The 18099-nt window shown below is 37.9% G+C and overlaps 1 protein-coding gene across 5 annotated transcripts in view; it reads left to right on the forward strand.

The window, feature by feature from the left end:
* The window catches only part of LOC309491594 (solute carrier family 35 member F3-like), a 45154-nt gene that overhangs the window by 20901 nt on the left and 6154 nt on the right, over positions 1-18099 (forward strand). For 2 of the 5 annotated variants that reach the window (XM_082190658.1, XM_082190657.1), the window contains 4 exons: positions 5187-5387; positions 6566-6908; positions 11594-11813; positions 12804-12929. In XM_082190658.1, the coding sequence (XP_082046784.1) occupies positions 5363-5387; positions 6566-6908; positions 11594-11813; positions 12804-12929 (714 nt within the window). In that variant the 5' untranslated portion in view covers positions 5187-5362. The remainder of the gene's footprint in view (positions 1-5186; positions 5388-6565; positions 6909-11593; positions 11814-12803; positions 12930-18099) is intronic. The other 3 variants (XM_082190660.1, XM_082190656.1, XM_082190659.1) reach the window with 2 other exon arrangements.

An 18099-nucleotide genomic window follows, 5' to 3' on the forward strand; every position in this document is an offset into this window, starting at 1 on the left:
CTTTAAACGAAACAATTCAAAACAAAAAGAAATAGGCAACACTCTGATGTAATCCATGCATTTCTCCATATATGCGCATTCACTACGGAAATGGCGATCGTCAACTTCATCTTTGCTTCATCTCAACTTCCCTGGCGCCACCCCTGGGTTTAAATTGGGCTCGGGCTCATAACATACAGTTAATGTGTCGGGCCGGGCCGACAAAGTCAATTCGCCTCATTCGGGCTTCGCGTCTACCGCGCCGCGCGACACGCATCGCGCCGCAGGACCTCTAGACGCGCGTAAACGCGTCTTTACATTGACTTAACATTGAAATCACTCACGCCAGACACTCAAGAGTGAGTGAGTAATCAAAAAACCTTTGCTTAGCCTCAGTTGAGTAAAACACCGTATGTGCAACCTCAGCACTAACTCTGCTTGTCATCATAGAAACAGATAATCAGATTGTGATGTTTATTCCCGCTTCAGTAATATGCTGCATATGCAGCGTAAAAAAAGACCTGCAACCGTCTCGCAAGTGTTGATAGGCTATTACTCGTGAGGTGTAACCAATCATATAGCGCCGTGGGCGGGACATTGAGCAAGTCTGCAGAGTGGTGGTTACAGAGAGGCTGCGGAGCCAGTCAAAGTAGCGCATTTTAAAATAAAAAGGATTTTAATCAAACCACGGATCCGTGATAAGTTTTGTGATCCGCCTCGCCACTAGTGTAGTAGCACTGATCACTTTGAGGGGGGGATAAATTTATCCCCACCGGGGATAAAAATAATTAAGCAGAGGCAGGGATACATTGACCAGAAAGGGGGAAATCCCACGCATCCCCCCCGGCAAATCGCACCCTGTATATATATATATATATATATATATATATATATATATATATATATATATATATATATATATGTATGTATGTATATATATATATATATATATATATATATATATATATATATTACATTTATTTATTTACTCTTTTCTTCCACAGTGCAAATTTCTTTAAGATTTCTGCTGAGCTTGCATGTTGAGTACTATAGATATTAGCATGTGTCTCCAGAGATTTCTATCACATCATAAGTCTCCATGGTAACAACACTTTTTTTTCTGCTTTTAGATAATTACCCACATGTTAAATACTCAGTGACAGTGGCAGGTCATTATGAGGGGACTGGGAAGTGGTGCGTCGGGTTGAAAACAGACAGTGCTGGGAGAGTGCAGTGACTGATATGCTTTGTATTCAAGGGTAGCTTCACACATCTATGAACACTTTACATTTCATGGGTCATTTAAAAGAGCTTTGAGGTTGAGTCCTTTGAAATATCTGACATGAAAAATACACCTCATGGCTTTTTGGGTTTCCCATAAAGATTCAGTGCACTTACTAATATTTGCTCTTTTTTTTTTATTATATGATTTTGCCATTTCAAATTCCTCTTCCTGGTTGAGTTTATTTGGCTGTTCTTCATCCTTTCAGATGTCAGTGAATGTGGCATGTTGTTGTTGTTTTCAAAGACAAGCAAATCTGCGCTCGACGTGCAGGTGAACACACTTATTCTCAGTGTAATACTGAAGTGCCCTGCAGCAACTCTTGACAAATAGCGCTGCTTATGAAAGGTATGAGATCACTGTTCATTTTTTTTTATGATCTCTGTAGGATTCCAGACTGCAATTAAAATGGTCTCAAAAACATGCAAAAAAAGTCATATTTGCTATTCTAATTTTAAAAGTATTGCTTTTGTTTAGACTACTGAGGCCCAAATGTAAGGTTGAATTTACCAAAGAACGATCTTTGGAAATAAAACAGATTGTTCATTTGCTGTGGTGTATGATATGACAACAGCTTCCATTGCTTGTGTGTGTGTGTGTGTGTGTGTGTGTGTGTGTGTGTGTGTGTGTGTGTGTGTGTGTGTGTGTGTGTGTGTGTGTGTGTGTGTGTGTGTGTGTGTGTGTGTGTGTGTGTGTGTGTGTGTGTGTGTGTGTAAATATAGATTAGTGTACACTATAGTTTCGGTTTACACATACACTGTGGGTGGTGTTGTTTGACTAGGAGTTATTTGATTCTTTCTGTTTGGAAACTGTAGCTTCTGTTAACAGAGGCAGATCTATGGATGAACATGCTGTTGTGTTGTGGTTTGGATGTTGAAAGCTTCTCCAGGCTCATCCCAAAGGATGCATGCAGATACATGAAGGTTAAAGAGTGTGTTCGGGTGGACTGGTGAACTCTAAAGGTTTAATCATGGATTCAGAGTTATCAGCAGAAACAGAAAATCGTATATAATACCAGCAAATAATTAAGCTGCTTTAAAGAGTCTCTGAGAGTTTGGGACATGCAGCTTCTCTAAAGAGAAGAGCTCTAAAGCTTGTGCATGTAAAAATTCCTAAAATACAAATAGGGTGCTGTCTTACAGTCTTCACTCAATCTGTCTGTGTGAAATTTATAGGCTGTTGGTTATGAATTAGAAGGTCTCAAGAGAAAATCATCTTTCATTTTAAATCACTTGCTATAAAGATTAGGATTCAGGGTATTTTGTGATATTAGGCCAACATATGATGATTTAGCTCTTTCATTTTAAGTGGAAGCTTTCAGCTATGCCATGTTTCTGAAAAATTCTAGAAAAGTAGTCTATACTGTTAAGAGACCAAAAGATTTATATGAGATATTATGTAATGTATCACAGTTTCCAAAAATATAACGTAGCAGAACCATTTTCAACATTGATAATAATAAATAAATAAAAATTCTTAAGCAGCAAATCAGCATAATTAGATTGATTTCTGATGGATCATGTGACTCTGAAGGATCATGTGACACTGAAGACTGGAGTAATGTCTGCTTTTGATCAAATGTAGCTTTGGTGAGCTTCCCTGGTATTAAGAAGACTTCATTTGTTTCCGTCAATCCGGTATCAAGTAGAAGATGCTAAATACAGGTGTAAACGGGTCTGAAACGTTTTAAGCTTGTCCACTTTTTTGAAACACTTCCAGAGGTTGTCTACTTGTGATCCGATCGCCCAAAACGCATCAATACCAGCTTTAAACAGGACCTTGAGTGTTCTTTCAAAAACATTAACATGAGATACAGTATTTGGTGCAGTATGCTTGTTGTATACTGCACGTACTGGAATCTAGTTAGTATGTTTGTTAGTATGCTATTCTGAACAATGTATTTGAGTGTTTACTTTCGTGCGAATAGCCTTGCAAATGAAAAATCATCTATCATTACCTTGTTAAGTATGTTATTGTGTTTCATAGAGTAATCAGATGCTTCAGCACTGAGGATGCACCTTTTTCTCTTCATGGATAAACAGATTGAATCCTCCACCAGACGCAGGGAGAGTGATTACTCCACTCGTTTATTCTGCGCGTGAATAGATGAAGGGCTATTAAGAGCCATTAAGAGCGTTTATGAATTGATGGTGGGCTTGAGATGTGCTTATCTGATCTGAACAATAGCACTGCAGTTCTTGAGAGACTTCAGACAGATTCCATTCAGAGTTCCTGTTTTATAAAGTATTCTTGGTTTTCAAGCATTTCCCCTTGACACTTTAAGCACAGTAAGCTGTGCTTTTGATTGCTTCTTCGATATTTCAGGGAACGCTGGTGAGAATGTGATGTTTCATTTATTTGGCGAGAGACAATTTTTGGAAGTCTATGGATTAGACATCTTTCATGTCATTTCAGGGATTTTTAAAACATCTGAAAACCCATGTAATACTGAAATGCTCGACAAAAATGGTGTCAGAAAGAATACTTTGATTCAGCAAGGATGCATCAAATTGATCAAAAGTGCACTAAAGACATTTACAAGTTGCAAAAGATTTCGAATTAATGCTGTTCTTTCAAACTTTTTATTCATCAAAGAATGCTGATTTTTTTTTACCACAGTTTCCACAAAAACTGCTATGAACTGCCACTAGATCCATTTTTGTGGTTCAGTATTTCTGTCACAGTGCGCTGATGCAGAGATGATATCAAAGCAGGATCTATTTGCAACATTTATGGTTTATTCACATAAAATTTAACATGAAATAAAAGTTCTCCGCATACTGGGCTTCCAAAAAACAAGAACAGAAAAACCAACTAAACAGAAGGTGCATTACATTGTGGACTGTGAAATGTTTCACCATCTTAAGTGAGATTCCAATCCGAAGGGAGCGAACGTGTTCAGTTCGAAGGGCACTGCGAACGGCATAGGGAATAAGGGAATATCGATACATACCTTCACAGGAAGTGGAGAAGAAAAATCACCCAACTGTCATTGAGAACCACATCACCAGTCAGAACTAAAGATAGAGCAGAGCCGTTAAAAGTGTTTTTAAATGGCTCTTATAGTTTACCTATGCGGTTTGAGTATTCATAAATGTTGTTATTATTATACAAACTAGAGAATTTATGAATGGCTATGCCTGGATGAATTTTACATTTGCATATTATTTTGTATGAATAGGTATGACAAAGTAAAAGTGGCAAGATGCAGCTGAGGCGCTGTCATTTTTTATTTTACTTCATTTACCTCTGGAGTGTTTATTATGTGGGAAAGAAAGCGCACAAGATGAGACCACTACAATTCAATTATTAAGACCATAGATTAGGAACGCATATGCACATGGTTAACCAAATCAGAATTTATTTTCGTATGGCATGACAGTTAAAGTACAGCTTCAAACTTGTTAGTAATAGTCAATTGATAGCTGCAATAGTCATACAATTTTATAATTAAAGGCACACTATGCAAGATTTGTAAAACCAGCAACTCAAGTTTGAGAGTGGCGCCCCGCCAAATCTCGCGAGAATCACGACTTGCTTTACGGCATGACGTCACATACATCAACAACATATGAAGCAGGCTCTATGGAAGACACTAGCACGCATTTCAGCCGTGAATCATGGCAGAGTTGGCAAAGAAAACGAAGAAAGCGTGGTTGGAAGAGTGCAGAGACGACTTGGTATTTGCGACAGTAACGTTAAATACAAGTACTCCACAGCAACTCTAGGGGTCGCTGTTTGAGAAAAACGGAAACTGCATAGTGTGACTTTAACATATAAGATTTGATTATATCTATTAAAAAAGAACAACATAATGTGTGTTTTGTGTGTGTATTTTAAATTTGAATGTACAGTAAATGACAATATTCATGTTATTTCATAATCTGTATGACCCCATCATTGCCTTTCTTTGATGACGTTGCAGGGCGTTCCAAATGAGCGATTATTGTCAGCGAAGTCCACTTCAACGGATATCCCATGCTCAGGGAGTAGGGAGCAGTGAACACTGCGTAGGGACCCTGTAGATCGGAACACACCTAGAACAAAACCAAATCAAAGAAACAAGCAACAGGTGTTCAACTAATCAATCAATGAAAAACCATGGAAACAGACAAGGAAATTACAGGCAGGTCAAACAAGAAAAACCAAAACTAAAATACTGATAAACTAAACATAACACATTCAAATTACATTTTAAAAATATTTAAATTAGTGCTGGGCAACGATTAATCGCGATTCATCGCATCCAAAATAAAAGTTTGTGTTTACATGATATATGTTTGTGTACGGTGTATAATTATTTTGTATATAGAAATACACACGCATGCATGTAATAATAATAATAATAATATGTTTTATTTATATAGCGCCTTTCCAGGGCTCAAGGACGCTTTACAATAAACAAACAACAATAAAGGCAATTGACAAAGACAGCACAAAAAACAACAGTAGGTAGGTGAGAATGTAAGTACAGTAAAAGAAAAATGGGTAGATGGGGTGGCAACCAGCAGAATACAAACAGATATAACTTTGAAAAAAAAAAAAATGTATATGTATGTGTTATTTATATATAAAATATTTATATTTATACATAATATAAATTATGTATAAATATATATACAGTATATACATGCAAATATTTCTTAAATGTATACATGCATATGTGTGTATTTATATAGGCTATACAAAATAATTACACAGAGGACACACACATATATTATGTAAACACAAACTTTTATGTTGGATGTGATTAATCACGAATAATCGTTGCCCAGCACTAATTTAAATAGAAACTGTTTTATTGGAATTATATTTAATTGGAATTTGAGAATTTTTTATTAAAAAAATATGTAATGCAATATATATATATATATATATATATATATATATATATATATATATATATAAAGATTTAAAAAAAAAATATATAGTCTTTCCATCTTTTGAAGAGTTCTGAAAGGAAAACTTGCAATTTTTCATAAGATGAACCAAATGAAAAACACATCATGAGAGCCAAAAATTTGGAGAAATCTCTTTTTGTATGATTCTGTGGTAAATGGGATATTTACAAAAATAGCAAGTGCAGCTGAAAAACTGCATCCAGATTACCTCATTTGTTCTGCATCACTGAAAACATCACATTTCACTGCATAGATTGTAGTAATACTGCAACCCTGCAGTTCATATATGGGGGGGGAGTATTTTTACAATGATTTGATTGTCTGTTTGCACCAAACCATAATAAAAAAATGAAAATAAATGGTCTCATAAATCAGCAGCTGATGTCATTTTGTTTGCTTGCAGGGGAGGAGCGTCCGAGGGAGACCGTCATGGGCACCGCCGATGGACAGGCGATGGTGGGCGGAGCAGGGGTGGAGTCAGGAACGGGGAAGCAGAGATTACGCTGCTGCGTGCGAGTGACGGCCGTCCAGGTGCGAAAAGCAATATGGGGCGTTGCCATGGTGATGTGCGTGTGCTCGTCATGGGCAGGCTCCACCCAGCTGGCCAAGCTGACCTTCAGGCAGTACGACGCACCCTTCACTCTCACATGGTTCGCCACCACATGGAACTGCCTCTTCTTTCCTCTGTATTACGTTGGCCACCTGTGCAAGAGCCCTGAAAGACAGACACCAAAACAGAGGTTCAGGTAAAAATCTGGACCTGTGAGATTGTGCTTATCCAGTAATGCATTCTGGGATTGCCTTTTCAGGGGGGAAATGCATGCAGCTTACTACTGCAGTTTCTGCAGCTGAGCGAATAGCAGAGCAGGGGTTTGCGTTTGCCTGGAGAATCTGTTTAGTGAAATCCCTTTTTGTGACCTTAATCTCTGTTGAGGGGGGACACTTAGGAAATTCTGTGCCGTAATTCACAGACGGGTTGTCCTCTCCAGGTTTGTCTTTTGATCTTGTATGTGCTGAATACTAAGCAGACTCATTGCTTATTTAAACAGAGTCATTAAAGGAAAGTATCTTCCGCTCTGTCTAGGAAGAGTGTTTGGAAAGTGAAATATACTGTAGATTCTTGTGAAATGCTTCTTTTATTTAATAATTTAACAAATGCTTTTGTGTTAAATGAGGAAAAGACAAATCAATTTGTCATACATGGCAAAACAATATTAGCAGCACTGCAGTGCAGGACCTGAAGACTCAAGAGCCAGCAGTGAAGAACAAAGGCTTTGTAAAAATGGAGGGGGAAAAGGCAGAAAGACATTTTTTGGTTAATATGAAGTGCCTTTAGTTACAGTAATGGATTACTTGAAAGATGCAGTATAGCCAACTTCATTTATCCAAAGCCTAATGAAATAGTAGAAGCTTCTGTTTTTTTACATCTAGCACCATTTAAAATCCTAGAGAATAGAAATAAAGATTCCTACTATAGGTATATTCAGGGTGCGATTTGCCGGGGGGGATGCGTGGGATTTCCCCCTTTCTGGTCAATGTATCCCTGCCTCTGCTTAATTATTTTTATCCCCGGTGGGGATAAATTTATCCCCCCCTCAAAGTGATCAGTGCTACTACACTAGTGGCGAGGCGGATCACAAAACTTATCACGGATCCGTGGTTTGATTAAAATCCTTTTTATTTTAAAATGCGCTACTTTGACTGGCTCCGCAGCCTCTCTGTAACCACCACTCTGCAGACTTGCTCAATGTCCCGCCCACGGCGCTATATGATTGGTTACACCTCACGAGTAATAGCCTATCAACACTTGCGAGACGGTTGCAGGTCTTTTTTTACGCTGCATATGCAGCATATTACTGAAGCGGGAATAAACATCACAATCTGATTATCTGTTTCTATGATGACAAGCAGAGTTAGTGCTGAGGTTGCACATACGGTGTTTTACTCAACTGAGGCTAAGCAAAGGTTTTTTGATTACTCACTCACTCTTGAGTGTCTGGCGTGAGTGATTTCAATGTTAAGTCAATGTAAAGACGCGTTTACGCGCGTCTAGAGGTCCTGCGGCGCGATGCGTGTCGCGCGGCGCGGTAGACGCGAAGCCCGAATGAGGCGAATTGACTTTGTCGGCCCGGCCCGACACATTAACTGTATGTTATGAGCCCGAGCCCAATTTAAACCCAGGGGTGGCGCCAGGGAAGTTGAGATGAAGCAAAGATGAAGTTGACGATCGCCATTTCCGTAGTGAATGCGCATATATGGAGAAATGCATGGATTACATCAGAGTGTTGCCTATTTCTTTTTGTTTTGAATTGTTTCGTTTAAAGACATTTCAAGCGTTCTTTAGATATATTTCTTAATATTCTCTTTGAGGCATACACTTAGTTTCGGTTAATTTATGATGAGATCCGCTTAAGTTATCGTGCAGTGCAAGTAACCGCGGCGGCGCCTCTGATTATAGCCTTTGTCTGCTATATTTGCTTCTTATTTATTAAATACACGCAATTCGTTGATGAAAAATGTATTAAAATTAAGATACAATTTATACAGAACGAAATTCACTTTAAAGAAAGGCTTTCTACAAAACAAAACTTAATGAAATAGTCAAAATCATGTCTAACCCACTCCAAGTCTCCCGATATATACTGCACATCCTATCTTACTCGTGCTGCTGTTCACTTTTCATAAATCAACATAGATGGAAAAAAATAACAATAATATTTTAACAAATATGAAACTAAATGAGCTTATTTAATGGCTACAACACATATAGTAGGCCTATACAGACACTCTATTTGTACAAATTGCTGCACATTCATTTACTGCTTCTGAATTTTGCACACATAAGTTGAAAGGCATTTGTTTGTGCATAGTAAAACATATCTGCAACATTTATCAAGTTCACGGATATTGTGCGTGCATTTATTAATTATTATCATAATGAATAATGCAACAAGGACAAATCATGTAAACTGCCTTGTTTGTTTATTCAGAATGAAATGGATCGCAAATGGATCTGAAAGAAGAAACGTAAAAAATAAATAAAATAAAATAAAAATAAAACGTGAAAAATTATGAACACAGAAAATGAACTTTGGATGAACTTTGGATGGCCTAGGAGGAGTAGCCCTAGTAGGCTACAACTCTAATTTAATTCAACAAGGTTTTAGAATATAGAATATTTTTTAAACAAAATAAATATTTTTAAAGATTATTATCCCGGGCCGGTGTGATGCGTGCGAGTGGAGGAGCATGACACGTGACGTGTTGCATTTTGTAACACAAGTGCTGGATCAAGGGCCCGGGTCGGGTCGGGTCAAATTCGGGCTCGGGCAGAGAATCTAAACTCTGATTTATCTGATCCTGTCCATTAGCTTTGATCCATGTACGGCTTTTCAGAATGTCACCAAGTACAAATATTTGTAATAGTATGTAATTTTTCAGCACGAAAACTCTTGTTAGCTAGCTGGGAACAATGAAAAGGGTCCAGAGCAGCAAATGCAGTGAATGAAGTTCTTGTTCTCATGATTTATTTTTATGAATAAAAATGTTTCAAAACATCCCCCCCTCTGTTTTTTTCACAAATCGCACCCTGGGTATATTCATGTTTTTTTCTATTTCTGTGGGTCATTTAATATGTTGATCTTAAAAAGTGATGTCAACCAGCCATGACTTGGGATACACTTTACAAAAACTTGGACCCTGGAAAATGTCAAGCTTTAAATTGAAAATGGACCATATTCATGCACAATGTCACTTAAAGTATATGTTTATGGATCAACATCCTTTTTTTGTTTCAGAATAACAGTGCTATTAAATAAGCCATACCCACAACTTTCCTCTAAAATCAGAGGTAGATGACAGTTGCTGAAGCCTGTAAATGTAATAGAGACAATGAAGAAGTTTTTCTAGAACATACAAGACATTCTTACCATACAATAAAAGAAAAAACTTGAGGCAAGGCAAGTTTATTTATATAGCACATTTCATACACAATGGCAATTCAAAGTGCTATATGGCAGACGGAGACATGTGCGAAAAGGCAATATTCCCAACACCTTTACACAATAAATTCCATTTAACAAATATTGAATGCCATACAGCCAGATTGAGCAGTTAATTAATTAAAAACATCTTTAAATGGAAAACAATCACTTTTTTTTTAGAACTTCTCACAATTTTATACATTTCAAAGACTCTAAAAGGAAGAGATTTTTTGTATTTCCCCCATTAAAAACATGGGGTAGTCATACAAAAATAGTGTCCGACATAAAAATATGCAAATAGTTACTTCCCTTGAGGAACAATTAAATATATCCAAAATCCAGTGACAAAAGCCAAAGACATGCTTTGCTTTGCATAAAACAAGAATCACATATAGACCAAACCAAATTAATGAATCTTAAACCAAGACAAATCTCAATAATACCCATGATGTTTACATAAACTAAACTAATAGACACTTTAATCACTGAAATTACTGAAAAGAGATGTGAATGAAGTTGAATGAATGACCTGCGTGACCTATCCTGAATGAAATGGTTTAGTCCAATTTCCTGATGGAGAGGTGGACTTCTCAATTTGCCTGATTGTACATGGAAGCGCTACAGTCACTCTCATACTATATATCACACAAGGACAGCAATGCATGACAAGCATAAATTATCTTTTACATGCTGGGACCATCACATTTCTTAGTGTGTGATCGTAGTTAAAGACCAAGACAATTAATTGTAATTAATTATTTAATAAATGAAAAATGTTGCTGGTTACATGTTTACACAGTAAAATCCCCAGTGTTTTAACAAACACTGCTCAGTTTTCATATAGCCCCAATCTGAAGCAATGTTGCAAGTTAGTGAAATAAAGTAGATTCTCTCTACAAGTGCTGATTGAGCATTAGTGACGACCTGCAGTTAACAAGCAGAATCACCGAAGATAAGAGGAACAAGAACAGAAAAAAGAGAAGAGATGAGCAGAAATACAACCACAACTGACTCGCAGCCACACAGCCTTAGATGAAATCAACTGTAAATAGAATCAGTATCAGTATTTTGCTTGAGAACAGCACGACTATGCTGGTCCACCAATTAGACCAGCACTATTCCAGCACTAACCACACTGGAATCCATGCTGGTTTATGCTGGACTTTTCAGCAGAGCTGAGCAATTTACTCCCAGTTGTAATTAGAGTCCATTATCTAACATGGAAGTGAACTGAGGACAACTCTTAGCATAATGGCCAAATATATATGGTAGCTCTGTGTGTATCTGTTCATCAGAACACGTCACACAGACACTTCTCAATGAGGGAATATAGTTTTAAAAGTTTGTTTTCAATTGGTCTAACTATCTGTTGGGTGTTTTGTGTGACAGAGAGAGGTTTCGAGAGGGTTGTAAATTCATGTTTTATGTTTGTGTATGTGATATTTCAGAGAGTGCTGTCGGTTCTTCGGGGACGACGGACTAACAGCGAAGGTGTTCTTCACTAAAGTGGCCCCTTTCGGCCTGCTGTGGATTCTGACAAACTACCTGTACCTTCAGGCTCTGAGAAAGATCAACAGCACCGATGTATCAGCCCTCTTCTGCTGTAACAAAGCCTTTGTCTTTCTCCTGTCCTGGATCGTGCTGCGGGATCGCTTCATGGGCGTCAGGGTGAGTGGGTGGACGGATAGTTTGATAGATGGAAGAAATTTTAGATATCGATTTGACATGCACTTTCATGATGCTTGATCGCAAGTGTTCCTAAGAGTTTAATAGATAGACGGACAGACAAATATATATAGATGTCACGGCAACCTTTGGTTGTGGATTGATGAATCGTATTCTAGTCCCTTCTGCTGTCTAATCCCATGAGTCAGCAATTCCATAATACAATACTTTTGCTTTCACAATCACCCTTTACTGTCTTCTTCCTTTGTGCTCCTTTCTTCTTTTCCTCCTTTTTTTTCTCAGATCAAAGAAACCAAAGTGCTGTTTAACATTTTCTTTGTCTCTCTGTGTTCCTGTTGCTCTCTCTCTCTCTCTTACACACACACACACACACAAACACAAGCACCGCAGTGCTGGGCAGATTTTGGTGAGTCAGGGTTTTTGGACGTCCGTGGCGCAGTACTAGTTAAGTTCCCATCTAGAAGACATTAGATGATAGAGAGACAATGAGCTCTGCTCACGTTAGTAAGTGTGTTTGGTTTGTGATCCAGTTCAGATATGTGATGTGCTGCTCTCACAGTAGAAATGACCCATAATCTTTTCAGAGTAAAGGATGCGAATGTAGTATATGTTTTTCTTTGTTTCTCCTGATAAGATGATGGTGATATGAATATGGCAACATCCATGAGAATGCAAAACCACGATCCTTCAAATAAAGGCAACAGAACAGAGATAGTTGAACCAGAACTAAAAGCTGTCCAGAAAGCTGTTCAGGAGGGTCTTTGGGTGGGAGTGATCAATCTTTCTGACACCCTCATAATGTTTCTGTACTGCACTCAATTCGGCTACGCTCTGGAAACATTTTTCACTTGGACACACTTGTAAAGAATACAACATATGCTATAATACAACATATAATACATGTTGTAGACTACAGACAGTCGTTTTGATGTAACACATTGCGATGTGACCTTTATTTTGTTCTTTTACAAGATTGTGGCTGCCATTCTGGCCATCGCTGGAATAGTGATGCTGACCTACGCTGATGGCTTCCACAGTCACTCTGTTATTGGCATAACATTTGTAGTGGCCTCTGCATCTGCCTCTGCCCTCTATAAGGTAACCCTACTTCAACAGTCAACACTTTAGTTATTGCTCATTGAGAGTATTTTGACACCAATTTACCAAATGTGTTTCAGTTAAATTGGTATTTGGTTCTGTGTCATTGAAACGGTACTCATCAATAACTGCACCTCCTTACATAGTCATGGAGTGATGTCTTGGGGGAGTGCTTTGCTTTCTGTAATTAACCTTATTTGTCTTGATTGATTTTGTGAAGTACTTTCTTGCGGTCGTCTGAAAAGGATAAATCAATAAGTGAACTGGACAGAAAGATCAGTCAATCCACAACATTACAACCTTGTTTTCTTTCCTGCAGACATTTGAAAGATGACATTATGTTATTTTATATATTTATCTTGTCCACTGTTAGGAAAATTGTTTTTCTGGCACAAAAACAACGAGACAGTATATAGAACTATTATTAAATAGAACTATTAAAACGAACACTGAATCAGAAGTATTGCATTTAATTTATATACATACGCACTTAATTATGCACACCTGTTCAACTGCTCGTTAATGCAAATATCATTTGCAGCCAATCACATGGCAGCAGCTCAATGCATTTAGGCATGTAGATATGATCAAGACGATTCGCTAAAGTTCAAACTGACCATCAGAATGGGGTAGAAAGGGGATTTAATTGTCACTTTGACATGGTTGTTGGTGCCATGCAGACAAGCTGGTCTGAGCATTTTAGAAACTGCTGATCTAATGGGATTTTCACGCATAACCAAAGAATGATCGGAAAAAGAGAAAATATCCAGTGAGTGGCAGTTCTGTGGGCGAAAAAAGAACAGCTCATCGAACCAGAAGACACACCGAGTGCCACTCCTGTCAGCTATAAGAACAGGAAACTGAGGCAACAAGTCACACATGCTCACCAAAATTGGATAAAAGAAGATTGGAAAAATGTTGCTTGGTCTGATGAGTCTCGATTTCTGCTGCAACATTCAGATGTTAGGGTCAGAATTTGGCATATAAACAACATGAAAGCATAGATCCATCCTGCCTTGTATCAACGGTTAATGCTGTTGGTGTAATGATGTGAGTGATATTTGTTTTACGCATTTTGGGCCCAATTGACCGTTCGCAAAGACCCGCCCCCTTTAGTTACTGTTGCTACGTCCGACAAGCCATGCCGCTCTCATCACGCCACACATCATGTTCTCATGCAGTGAAAAGTACACCGCGGAGCTAAAGAGGACACTGACGACAAGTCGAAAGACAAGACAGAGCAGGTTACTTTTGATAACCTGACGATAAATACTTTTTTTAAAGACATTTAAACAATAAATACCGTTTTGTGGCTCTTTAATGTGTCGTGACAGATCGCTGTAGTGCCTCAGTTCAAGCGGCTTATGAACTGATCATCTCTTCCTAGTAGTTAATTTACAGCATCAAATAAACATGAAAGAACATCAGATGAACACACAATTTTTCAAGTTCAAGTCCACTAACGTTAATCTACTAACTCTTCTGACTGCTTTGTCGGACAAAACGGCGGATTCTGCGTTATGATTGCACTGTAAAATATTTCCAGACTTTCACAATATTTAACTGTTGTTTTTACAGTAAAATACTGTTTTAATTGTTTTACTGTAATTTCACAGTAATGTGGATTCGGTCACTGTCTATTAACTATCTGCTGTGATATGACAGATATGATATGAAATTACTGTAAAAAAATAGACTATTCAGCTGAGAACGAAGACCCCACGCATATAGCAAGCACAGTTGGGCCAACGGCTTTTTCTATAAACAGTTGTACTGGTGTCAGGTCCATACTCGGTGTAGCTGTGTGTATTTACCTTCAACCAGAGTTCGTTTTGTCACAAGCGGGCCACTACTAGAATTAAGGAACTCAGCCGCCTGAAAAAAAAAGTTTTGCCGGTTAAATCCTGAGGAGGATCCAGCAGACGCGTCGCAGACCGTTTCATTTGGTTAGATCGTCCGTCAATCAAACTCCCGGCGAAGGGTGAATTGAGCATTCTTTAAACACCACAGCCTGTCTGAGTATTGTTGCTGACCATCCACAGCCTATCTGAGTATTGTTGCTGACCATGTCCATCCCTTCAAGACCACAGTGTACCCATCTTCTGGTGGCTATTTTGAGCAGGATAATGCAACATGTCGCAAAGTTCTCTTTTTCAGACCATTCTCTGTAAACCCTAGAGATGGTTGTGCATGAAAATCCCAGTAGATCAGCAGTTTCTGAAATACTCAGACCAACCCCTAAGACACCATGCCACCTGCAAACTTCAAAGTCACTTAAATTAGCTTAAATTCTTTATTCTGATGCTCAGTTTTGTTGCGTGTGGACCAGACACATAATTATTCATTATATTTAAAGAATAATCCAGCAAACTCCTTCCCCCAATAAACTGTGTTAGAGTTCTGTGAACTACCCCTGCACTGCAACTGACATTCAGGCAGAGCCAGGCCTCTGGTCACCATGGCAAAAAATCCATTTACGACCAAAAGGAATGTGGAAAGAGATAACTCTCACTCCATTTCCCAATTAACTCTCACTCCATTATGCCCATAAAAAGAACTCATCCCCTTTCATTCATAGCCATAGGAAACCTTCTATGAATGAGCATGCATATCTCCTGGACATTGGGTCTCATCCACTGTACGCACACTTTTTTATGAACAAATCATTAATCAGTAATAACTTTCGTTCTAAAATGTATTCAAAATTACAAATAAACATAGATATAGATCTTAAATAGGCTAATACATTACATATAGGCCTATTTAGAGTAAGAGAGTAAGAAAAGGTGCATTATACGTTCATCATAAGACTGCTCTTTGTTATGAAGATACTCGACAGAAAGACATTTTTGGCATAATTGTGTGTGTTATTGTTCGTTCAAGCGCGAAAGAGAACTGTATTCTCGGTTTGTCTTGTGCGCACGCACGATATCATCGCGAGTCTTTCTGTGTGTCACAGGACATTCACAGTCAGCAAGCTCTTTTTTGTCTTGTCGCCCATGAATGGTTTAAAGACATTTGCATGAATAAGAGCGGGATCATGTAACACTAGCCAAAGGATGTAAAAAATTTACAGATGCTGCGTTATTTCATAAAAAAGCACAGCATTTTGCGTCATATAATTGCGTGGGCTTGACATCGCGATTGCGATATGATTACTCGTGCAGCACTAGGGGTTATTTTATGATTAAGATAAAACAAACAAACATAAAATCTCACAGCATTAGCTATAAAATGGAGTTACCCAGATAGCAAAATTGTTCCAAAGTAGTCAATTGTCGAGTTCACGCGCGTGATCATAGATACTAAACCTATGCGCGTGAACTCGACAATCGACTACTGTGGACTTCGACCGAAAACAGGAAGTAAATACAGGTATGTGCGCTGGCTGAATTAACTTCATTTTTATTCATATCTTTCACATCTACTGCAGTCAGATTCACCCGTGTTAACTCTAGTCTAAAGGAATCACTCACATGGCTGGGCACTTGTAATGACACATCAAGGATGTTAAGAGGCTAAAAGCAGGTTTAAAACTTGCCCCATTTAAGTCAACAGGGTGCAAATTTTAAAAACAGGATAACACGGTGTAGGCAATACCGATTTTTGTCGTTGTTCTCTGTACTGACAGCACTCCAAATTTACAAAAAAAATGATGTCAATGTTAAAATTGACCGGAGTTCTCCTTTAACTTCTTAGATACCTTTAGAGTTGCTGTATCTTGTTCAGGTTTCATCTGATTATTCTGCTGTATTCTCAGTTATCATCTGAAAAAAAAAAAAAAAGAAAAAAAAAAAAAAAAAAAAATACTAATTTTAGTATTACTTATTGAAAACCAATTTCAACAGAGATTACTATTTTTTACCAACTTCTTCAATGATTATATTTAATCTAACAAGCACAAATAGTTTTCAATATTGGTATTAGCCACAATGAGCTGTGAATTGTGGGTTATCAGTATCGATCCTCCTAATATTCCATGTGTCCCCGTAAAACGGTGTCCCATATGGACCAGGACTCTGTCAAACTAACACAACACACTGAGATTCTCTAGTCAAGTTAAACATCAGGAACATGTTCTTATGATGTCCCCAAAAACTGTGTCCTCATAAAACAGGTGTAAGACACACACAACCTGACATAATAAACACGCATATTATGTGATGCATTAAAGCCATGAACATATTGTTTTATCATTCATACCTATCTGTGGTAGTGATATTGCAGTATAGGCCTCTGTGAAGTCAGGCTATGTAAAGACTATGCCATGTTATTTTACAGTTGATTACTCAATTTATGTACCTTAATTAGACTTACCTGGAATATATGAGGCAAAGTTTATTTCACATCTTTGTTACATTTTTTTACCTATGCTTGCAATTTATTATTTTCTATGCAGATGCAAACCCCTACAAAATCACACTAATCATTCTAGAATGATTAATTATTTCCAAATAGAGCTATTCAGAATTCGTTACATCGCAAGACCTGATATCATGCGATACTTCCTGACGCGGTCCGTCGGCCCAAAGTTGCAAGGGTGTTTTTTCCGCTCAAAGGCGGAAGCGAGACGGACACCGTTCAACCCGAAAAAAGTCATATAACCATTCAAATGACTGCGAAGCTATTCAGTTAAGGTACATTAAGCTATTATTAGTGAGTAAGACCCATTTTGTGTAGGATTATTACTTGTATGGTCGTCATCTTGGAATTATAAGATTCTTTCTGACATTTTTGTCAATTTTATTATTCACATATTCTTATTCTGTGACAACTTGTTTACATTATGTAATATACCCTTTTTGGTATCTACGAATTTGTATTTTGATGATCTAAATGATCATGTATATTATATGATGATACATATGCAACATATTAATATTACAAGAATCTTTAATAGTTTCTGCATCAACACCCGATCCAGTTACATATGCAAAATACTATGCTTGCCTTGAAGACAAAGAGTCGTAAATGTTCCCTTCTAAAGCTTAAGTTACTATTGGCTTACTGACCACCCTGGAGGAGTGACCTCTATAGAAGTTAAAGTGCACCTGCACACGGTTCTTCTCCTCTTCTTCTCTCTCGTCTTCTCCTGGTTACTGTCCGTGTGGAATGCCAAGGGATCTTTGTCCCGGAGTTGACACAACCACGTCAACAGGGCTCAAGTATT

This window comes from Leuciscus leuciscus, assembly GCF_965113295.1.
Source record: "Leuciscus leuciscus genome assembly, contig: HAP1_SCAFFOLD_380, whole genome shotgun sequence".
In the NCBI taxonomy this organism is placed as follows: Eukaryota; Metazoa; Chordata; class Actinopteri; order Cypriniformes; family Leuciscidae; genus Leuciscus; species Leuciscus leuciscus.